At 52.1% G+C, this 9,095-nt stretch overlaps 4 protein-coding genes across 4 annotated transcripts in view; all 4 read right to left on the bottom strand.

Annotated features, from left to right (window-relative positions):
- The window catches only part of ASPGLDRAFT_50238 (uncharacterized protein), a 2,097-nt gene extending 939 nt beyond the window's left edge, over positions 1 to 1,158 (bottom strand). Inside the window, exons 1-2 of the mRNA XM_022547265.1 lie at positions 864 to 1,158; positions 1 to 813 (exon numbers count right to left, since the gene is read on the bottom strand). Of these exons, the coding sequence (XP_022398389.1) occupies positions 1 to 807 (807 nt within the window). The 5' untranslated portion in view covers positions 808 to 813; positions 864 to 1,158. The remainder of the gene's footprint in view (positions 814 to 863) is intronic.
- A 455-nt stretch (positions 1,159 to 1,613) lies between these two features.
- Positions 1,614 to 2,814, bottom strand: ASPGLDRAFT_50236 (uncharacterized protein). The gene is made up of 2 exons (XM_022547264.1): positions 2,714 to 2,814; positions 1,614 to 2,660 (listed from the first exon to the last, which is right to left on the bottom strand). The coding sequence occupies exon 2, from the start codon at positions 2,632 to 2,634 to the stop codon at positions 1,771 to 1,773; it is 864 nt and encodes a 287-aa protein (XP_022398388.1). The 5' UTR covers positions 2,635 to 2,660; positions 2,714 to 2,814; the 3' UTR covers positions 1,614 to 1,770.
- Positions 2,815 to 3,786: 972 nt separating this feature from the next.
- On the bottom strand, positions 3,787 to 6,616 carry ASPGLDRAFT_176799 (putative C6 transcription factor). The gene is made up of 6 exons (XM_022542882.1): positions 6,088 to 6,616; positions 5,408 to 6,007; positions 5,195 to 5,346; positions 4,985 to 5,140; positions 4,580 to 4,918; positions 3,787 to 4,530 (listed from the first exon to the last, which is right to left on the bottom strand). Exons 1-6 carry the CDS (start codon positions 6,226 to 6,228, stop codon positions 4,035 to 4,037), a joined length of 1,884 nt encoding a protein of 627 aa, XP_022398387.1. The 5' UTR covers positions 6,229 to 6,616; the 3' UTR covers positions 3,787 to 4,034.
- Positions 6,617 to 6,734: 118 nt separating this feature from the next.
- On the bottom strand, positions 6,735 to 8,956 carry ASPGLDRAFT_176795 (NCS2 family permease; the record flags this gene model as incomplete). The annotated part of the gene is made up of 4 exons (XM_022542881.1): positions 8,567 to 8,956; positions 7,591 to 8,511; positions 7,437 to 7,541; positions 6,735 to 7,388 (listed from the first exon to the last, which is right to left on the bottom strand). Exons 1-4 carry the CDS (start codon positions 8,663 to 8,665, stop codon positions 6,735 to 6,737), a joined length of 1,779 nt encoding a protein of 592 aa, XP_022398386.1. The 5' UTR covers positions 8,666 to 8,956.
- Between the last annotated feature and the right edge of the window lie 139 nt (positions 8,957 to 9,095).

Here is a 9,095-nt window from a genome sequence, read left to right as displayed (position 1 = left end):
GCCACGCTTGCCGATGCCGCCGTTGGCGGAGTGACCGAGAACGTTGATACCATCGTTGTTCAGGGCCTGGACGTGACCGAGAGCATCGACGACGTCAGCACTGTTGTCACTATTGACCTGGCGTCGGCCGATGCCACCGTTGGCCTTGCCGCCAAGGATGTTGATGCCATCGTTGTTCAAAGCCTGAACGTGGCCGAGGGCGTCAACAACGTCCTTGCTGTTGTCACTGCTGACCTGACGCTTGCCGATGCCGCCGTTGGCGGAGTGACCGAGAACGTTGATACCATCATTGTTCAGAGCCTGAACGTGACCAAGAGCATCGACGACATCCTTGCTGTTGTCGCTGCTCACCTGGCGCTTGCGCGATCCACCGCCGAGCAAACCATCCAGAGCACCAAGCTGACGCTTCGAGATACCGCCATTAGCCTTGCCACCAAGGAGGTTGATGGCGTTGCCGTTCAGGAGCTTAGCGTGGCCAAGAACATCAAGGATGTCCTCACTGTTGTCCTTGCTCGACTCGACGCTGCCGTAGTGCTCGGGGTAGAGGCGCTCGAGCTCCTGACGCTTGGAAATGCCGCCGTTGGCCTTGCCGCCGAGGACGTTGAGACCATCGCCGTTGACGAGCTGGGCGTGACCGAGGAGGTCGACAACGTCCTTGGAGTTGTCCTTGTTGACCTCGTGGTGAGCGGGGTGCTGGGGGAGAGGCTTGCCGTCGACGATGGCAGCGATTTGGTCAGCCGGGGAGATGGGGGCGGCGTTGGCCAGGGTGACCACGATGGCAGTGAGGGTAGCGATGGAGAGTTGCATTTTGTTCTGTGGTTGTTAGCTCCTTTGATCTAACTGAGGGTGCTGGCGGAACATACCTAATTAAGAATTAAGTACCGAAAGTGCACAATATACAGTTGAAACGAATGACGGAGTGGAAAAATATGCAAGAGCTGAAAGTGAAATATATATAAGAGAGATGGTTTTTGATGATGATGAGAAACCGATATCGACCACCGACACAGGCCCTTATATACCTTTTCTTCCTCAACGACATTTCTCAAAATGGCATTGTTGTGATCGCGTAAGTGTCAAGTAAGGGAGCCTATAATTAAAACGATCTCATAAAGTCAACTGCCCTGTATACTGTCTATCTGCCCGGTCATATGCAGCCTGCAGCGGTGACTTTCTAGAAGCCCGCCGAGCGAGACGAACCCGCCCCCCGGGATGTGAGATATCAGACGCACTCGCCGCGAGGGGGGGTGGAGGGGGGGGGGAGGTCGGTCTGAACTATAACTGGCGGTGTTATTGAAAGTTTCCGAAATAAGAATCAGTTCGGGGACCGTTCATTCGCACATATCTAATGCAGGTGTGATCTCAAAACAATAATTTCATGTAGGCACCGCTGCAGGGTTCTGCATCCATCGCACCATCAACGGCGCATTGTCCGTAAGAAAAAAGGGAGACATCTGAGATCTGCCATTGTTGCTCCGAATCTGTCGAGTTCCTAGCATTGTGCTAGCAGGCGTGTCAGTATGTCTCTGGGAAATCTCGGGGCGACTCACCGATATTCATGAACTATGAGGCTTTTGCATATTGCGGCTTCCTATGTTCGAAAGAACCAAAATCGATTCAAATCATTATAATTGTTGTTATTACTATTAAGTTAAACATATTCCAAAGTCCTATGTCGAGACAGTCTGAGGACCAACATCAAGCAATGAACAAGGTAAAGTAAGTACATTTTTCTCTGTGAAAAGAAACCCCTCTATCACTAATCGTAGTTTATAAGAGGTTATTGAGGAGGTTTTTCAGGGCGTTGTTGAGGATGCTCAGCTTGATCAGGGTGTTATTCTTGGCCTCTGTGTTGTCGCCTCGCTTGGCCAAGTCGTTTAGGACGTCTTTCACAGCATTGTTAGCCACCTTGGCGTTGACAATGGCATTGTCATCGATGGCCTCGTCACGCTTGGCAAGGATACCACCAAGGAGGTCCTCATCCCGTTTGGCAGCGTTGTTGAGGACGTCCTTAACGGCGTCGTTAGCCACCCCGGCCTTGATCAGAGCATTGTCGTCGTGGTGGCCGTGGTCGCCCTCGAGGCCAAGGAGGTTCTCATCCCGCTTGAGGAGAGTGCCGATGCCCAAGTCCTCGTCGCGCTTGTCAAGGAGACCGCCAAGGGGATCCAGGAGACCGCCAAGGAGATCCTCATCCCGTTTGGCAGCGTTGTTAAGGACATCCTTGACGGCATCATTAGCCACCCCGGCCTTGATCAGAGCATTGTCGGTGGTTTCGGTGTCGACGCCTCGCTTGAGAAGCCCACCCAGGGCGTCAGTCAGCTGCCCAAGCAGGCCAGACAGCTCGTCAACCAGACCGCTGAGAGCGTTGTTGCCAACGTTCTTCACGGAATCGTTCAAAACATCGGCTTCGATGAGAGCGTCGTCGCCGCGCTTGAGAAGGCCGCCCAAAGTGCTAGTAAGCTCCTTAACCAGGCCGTCCACCTCCTTGAGCAAGCCACTAGCAGCGTTGTTGCCGACGTTCTTCACGGAGTCGTTCAGAATCTCGGCGTCGACGAGGGTGTTGTCACCGGGAACCGGGGCGGTACGGGCAACAGCCACCATGAGGGCCATGAGAGTAGCGAGACTGAGCTTCATTTTGACGTAGATTGAAGGTAATCGAGCTGGATTGAAAGATCAGTTTGGAGTTTTGATAGCAAAAGTAGGCTCAACTCACACTTTCAAAGGAATTGTGCTTTGTTCTCGCTTTGGCTCTTGTAGATAGAGGATAGAGGAGAGACTGTTTCTTCTTGTTGGGATGATGAACGAACAACCGGGATCTTCTAGGTAGAAATAGCATTTGCTCGCTGCCCTGGAACAGCACATTATCTTCCATCGACTATGGTCATCTTAGTAATCCACATAGATTCAGGCACAATAGTGAACTGGATGGAACCCGAATTGCAACATGGCGACCCGAGGCACCTGCTGAGGTAGTAGATAGACGATGACGCGAGAAGGAACGCACGGATGAGGAAAGATGTGTATTTGGCGATCTAGGCCATTGGAACGCTGGAAGACGAAAGTTAGAGAAGATGAGGTGAGAAGGTGAAGTGAGGTTGAGACAAGACTCTGCGAACAGAGGGACTAGCCTGGTTGGGAAAGGAAGTATAGCCCAGCCGGCATGTACATGGTGATTGATGTTGTTATTTCTATACTAAATGCTGAATGTTAGATTAGTGTGAATAGTATATCTAATTGTTCTTCGGCACTATTTTGTACATATGGCTCTTAAGTATTACTTGTAGCGATTTAACCCCGAAGCCGAAATATATACAACCCTCACAGCACAGTAAACCACACATCAACAAGAAAAAATAATAATAACCACCAACCTTTTCCACCATAATGCCCAGAATCAAAAAACAACATACAATCCAATTTTCAAATCCAAAACGAAGTCCAACATGTCACCCACATCCAACACTCCATCCCCAACCACGGCACACAAACACAACACCCCACTCTGACAGCCCTTGTCAAATCCCTCCGAAATTGCAAATTCCTATCCAAAAGGTTGCAAGGATGATGAGATCCCCGAGTTGTATACGTTGTATGCTGTTGTTGTGGTCATGGTCTCGTTCCATACCTGGTCTTGCCGCATCCAGCTACATTCCGTAACCCCCCCCCCCCCCCTATCCACGGTTTCAGGGTCTCGGGATTGGATTGGCTATCGATGGGTGTTTTTAAGGTTGTAGATGTCATTTATTTGTCAGTGGTGGTGTCAGGGTTTTTCTGTGGCTTGATATTGACAGCTGAAGTAGGATCCGAGGATGTACATTGGCTGTACTGAGGGGACCGGTGGATCCGGTAGAAGGGAATATGATAGCTGCAACACATTCTAAATCAAACCAATCCATGTATTACTAGTATTCCCTACCCGTAGCGCCATGTAATCCCATCCCAAAAAAAAAAAAAACTACGCCAACATGCCATGCAAATGTGGTGATTATGCAAGCCCCGAAAGAAGCCAATAAACAAGAAAAAGAAAAGCAAACTCATAATCCCACCTTTGCCCTCTTCCTCCCCGGTCCCGACGACGCCGACGCAACACCAATCCGACCCCCAACCTGAACCTCCTCCTCATCCGCAAACAAAGCCCCAATTTCAACCGGCCATTCAACGCCCATCTCCCTTGCCCGTCGCTGTACTAACTCCAGCTTTGCCTTTCCGACAACCGACCGTCTTGCGAAAGCTTTCGCTGACACAGCGAGGCTGATAAACGCGTCGCGGTTTTGCGGGTTGGAGAGGTTGGGGAGGAGAGGAAGAAGAGCGGTTGTCACCCAGAGCGTGTTTGGGACGGGGGTGCGGTCTGTTCCCCATGCGGTGCGGTGGATGCGCGTTAGGGTGGAGATTTTGCGGGCGTAGAACAGGTCGAGGGTGTCGTGGTAGCTGGAGGTGTTGGGGAAGGGGGAGAGGGAGGTATTGTCGAGGTCGGGTTTTATGGACGGGGCATGTTGGGAAAGGGTTATGCAGATGCAGTAGTAGTACATACTGTAGTTATGTTAGCTAGCACTCAAGGCTGAGGTATAGGGAAACGTACTGGAAACATAATACATGAGGAACTTGAGTCTCCTCTGATTCTCTCAAACAGATGGGTAACCGATCTTTCCAATCTCGTAATCGAGCACAGAACTTCTCTGTTTTAGCCTCCAAATCGGCCAGTGGTGGATTGCTCCCACCAAAGTAAACCCAGGCAAGATCATGCACGATGCGATTCAATCCGCACAACGCATGAAACACACAGCTCGTATGCGCCTGCGACCCCTCCAATTGCAACGGGTACGGATGCCATACATCCTCCGCCGAGCACACCGGCGACGGCAAAGGCCGATTGGGGGTCTTAATCGTGGGAATCTTACATAATGCGAGGGCTTTGAGCCTGAGCCAAGGAAGAGTCAGTCGGTTTTTACCCGGCACCTCGCCGATTTCTGGGAAAGGTCCCTACGTCGCAATGTTAAATAGGCCCCATATTGTGTGGTCTATTACCCGGTGGTGGGCCGTGGGGCGAGAAAGGGGTTGTTGTTTTGAGAGTTCGTCGACAGCGAAAGCGAAGTTGTTTCGGTAGATCCAGCCGGAGCGGCCTTTGCAGGTTAGGCTGGCACTGTTCTTTTTGTAAATGATGGCGCGTGATTTGAAGGTGGGTGGACGGACGTACTATACCGATAATAAGCCCAGAGCTTGTGTTGTAGCAAGGGTGATTCTGCCTTCTTCTTCGACAAATAGCCGTTTCGCTTCGCTGTAGAAATGCGCGCCTCTGGAAGCCGTGTCCCCGGGGATTGCATATGCCTGGGCCGAATTCGAATGCGTCTAGCATATGTTATCGGCTTCAGCGTTCGACGGACGCGGACGTAAAAGATCAAATACTTACACAAGCCAGAGCTAGCATAGCATTAACCAACAACGGCGAACAACACCGCACCCTCAACTCTCCCGACCTCATATCCCGTATAAACAAGTCTCGATCCAACCAGTTGAAAAATGGATGGAACCAAGTAAACCACAACGACACCAGCTGCGAGACGAACCTCGCATCCTGGGTGATATTCGTCCACGGCGCCGCCGGTACATCAAACAACGGAACATCCGCCAACTGCTCCGGCGAGAACACGGTCCTTGTCGCAGGCGACTCTGACTCCGACTGTGGCCCATTTCCATTCCTAAGCTCCCACTCCAAACTCTTAGGCGTCACCTTCTTCCTCTCTGAATCCCCGCACGGCCGCTCCTCATCAAGGTAGAATTGTATCTCAGCCAGGGAGGCATCACTGCGAATAAGGTCGAGCAGCTGGAGCACGCGACGGTCGGCGGAATCACGAAGTGTCCGGACAAGACTTAATAATAAATCATTGCGATCTTCAAGGGTCTCGAGTTTGCGCTTGATCCCGGACTTGCGGCGTTTATCGCTGGTGTTGTCGACGGTGCATTCGACGTGGTTCTTTAGGCAATTTTGGCAGGGAGGTGCGCCGGAGCACTGTTCCGTAAATGGTCAGTTTTTCCCCCCTCGTCCCACTAACCTCTTTGCAAGGATATATTTTTTATTATGGAGGGTACCTTTAACTTCCGAGCCTTGCACGCCGTACAAGCAACACCGATATTAGTCCTCTTCCTAGACTGCTGGCAGGCATCATCGCCGTTACTCTCCCGACGAGTCCCACTAGACACCGGGACCAAAGGACGGTGGATATCAGTCATGGTGATGATGCGGCATGTCGACTTTCCAAGAAAAGAAAAAGCGAGCGAGCGAGCGAGCGAGCGGGAAACAGGGAGCGAGCGTCAGTATATAAATGAAAACGGAGAAATGAGAGCAAAGGCCCCGCTTAAAGTGACGCCCAGCCCCGACCAAAGGCAGACGCGGTCGGGCTCCTTCAATAACTAATAATATAGAAGGAATTCCGAGAGCGCCAATCACAGGGCCGGCATAGGTGCGTCGGAACTCCAGAGTGCAGCGCCGCAAAAAGGAAGCATTTGAAGGGGGCATAATGGGCTGGACTACAGAGTACAGATGAACTATGCGATTATGCGCTGGGGGTTTGTGATAGGTACCATGACGAGGTGGCCCGGGGTGGCCCGGGGAGATGGGTAAAAAAAAAAAAAAAAAAGTGATTATACAGAGTACTCTGTAGTAGCATTGAATATCAACTCAATTAATTCAAATATGTCTACTCCGTACCAAGGGGGACATAATTATGTATATCAAATCATTCCTGCGCCGGTTTCCCAGCTACCACAGGAGTCGTCTTCTCCCCCATCTCCTGCGTGTCGTGATGATGGTGCTCTCGCGATGAGAGCGATCCCTCCGTATCAATCACCCCCGAAGCATACGCCGAACTCTCCTCATCGCGCCAGAAGTCCTTCTTCCCGTGAGCAGCACGCTTCAACCACGGCGGAATAAACCCTCCAGGCAACTTATATGTCCAGTCCTCATGATCCTCTTCCTTGTTCGGCGGCTTGATGCGTCCGCCCGATCCCTTCTCGATCATCCACACAATCACGTTCAGTGTGACATAGCTCAGGATACCCGCGATCAGACCGTATGCGATACTATACGTGAACGGCATGACGGCGATGGTCAGGAAAGCCGGAATCGCGTCGCCGTGGTACTTCCAGTTGATCTCGGTCGTGGCTTTGGTCATTAGCGCGCCGACGATGACGAGTGTGCAGCCGGTGGCCCAGGGTGGGATGGAGGCGAAGATTGGTGCGAAGAAGACGGCGATGAAGAAACAGAAGCCTGTTACGCAGGACGTGAGGCCGGTTTTTCCGCCTTCTGAAATGCCGGCGCCGCTTTCTACGAACGCTGTGACGGGGGAGACGCCGAAGAGGGCGCCAATCGAGACGCAGATTGCGTCGACCATCTGCAATTGTTAGAGAATGTCATACTTGGCAGAAGGTCAAGAACGTACATAAGCCATGGAGCTACCCTCGAAGTCCTGGGTCTCCTCATCGATGGTTCCAGCAAATCGCGCCATCGAGTACAGAGTACCGGTGGTATCGAGAATATCGACATACTATCTCGGTCAGTCGACAGCACTAAGTCGGAAGAATGGCGATACTTACCAAGAAAGTAATAAACGCCAGGCCAAACTGCGCCCCATGTCCAGAGAGATCCCATTCCTGCGCAACCAGAATCTTCTGGATCGGGTGGAACGTGACCACCTGCTTGAAGAAATCGAAGTTGCTGTTTCCGACCTCAGTGTGCGGGAAGTAGGTCACAGGCGTAGGACGAGGCCACGAGATAATCGATACCAGCAGAATGCCCGCAATCACCGCACCGCGCACACGGTACATCATGAGCAATGCCGTGATGACACCACCGCAGAAGATACCGATCCACATGGTCGGACTACGCATCTTGTCGGCACTGGGACATAACCCGGTGGTCGCATCGCGCTGCGCATCCGAGCAACCGGCCAGCTCCATGGGCTGGTCGGTCGCGCCCGTCACCAAGCCAATACCGGCGCTGTATGATAATCCGATGAGCGTAAGATATAACCCGATACCAGCACCGGTCGCTAGTTTAATCGATGCTGGCAGCGCCCGCGCAAGCCATTGTCGAATACCCAACAGTGTCATCGCCAAAAACACCCATCCTTCGACAAACACTGCTGTCACGGCGATTTCGTAAGGGATGAGACCGTTTCCGTGATGACCAACAACCGTATACGCGAAGTAGGCATTCAAACCCATTCCCGGCGCCAGCGCCACGGGCAGATTTGCCAGCAGACCCATGAAGAAAGTAGCCAAGGCGGCGATCGCAGCAGTCGCCGTCACGGCATCGCGGTGCACTTCCTGGACGCAGAGGAGGTATTCGGTGTTCGTGTTACAGCGGTCCGCCATACTTTCAGGAGGGCAAAAGCAGGTACCGCCAGACTCGGAGGTGATGTTGGCATTGACGCTGATAATGTAGGCCATGGCGAAGAAGGTAGCCAGACCGGCGCGGATTTCGGTAAAGAAGTAACTGCCTTTGCGTTCTTTGGGCTATTCACCCCTCCATTAGTTTGGCTTTCTGCTGCCACTGCCGTTGTAGACATACATGACCAGAACCCTCAAGACGAAAATGCCTCCCAACCGGGCTCCGAGCAACCGACAGGTTGACTCGGTGCACCCATTCAGTAACGGCAGCGAAGCCCATGGCGGATAAATGGTGTGCTATACAAGCGCTGAGCAGCGAAGAACAGTAGTCCGCGGACACATTCTTGTAAGAACTGAATCACGACGCCACCGCGCGTAGAAAAATTTCACCCCACAGTCACGGGCATGAGACCCCCGATATCTCACACCAATTGCAGCCCTGCTTGGCATGTATACTCCGGCCAATAATACTGCGGGATAAGCGATCGGATATCTCTATATGGGAAACTCGCCGACGGAAGTGGCCGGCTATCCCGGCTGTCATTGTGCGCTTCAAGAGTCTATCAGGGCTGTCAGCTCGGAGGCCGCCATTGTTTTTTGTACAAGTAGATAGACCGATATATAGGGTATGCTAGCTTATCTGTAAAGTGGAAGATTACATATGAGTTATTACAGGGGTACAAGGATAGATAACGCCTACGGGTTTACTG

Source organism: Aspergillus glaucus (assembly GCF_001890805.1).
Source record: "Aspergillus glaucus CBS 516.65 unplaced genomic scaffold ASPGLscaffold_18, whole genome shotgun sequence".
NCBI lineage: Eukaryota > Fungi > Ascomycota > Eurotiomycetes > Eurotiales > Aspergillaceae > Aspergillus > Aspergillus glaucus.
Note: the sequence above shows the minus strand (reverse complement) of the source record. Positions and strands in the feature narration are given on the sequence as shown.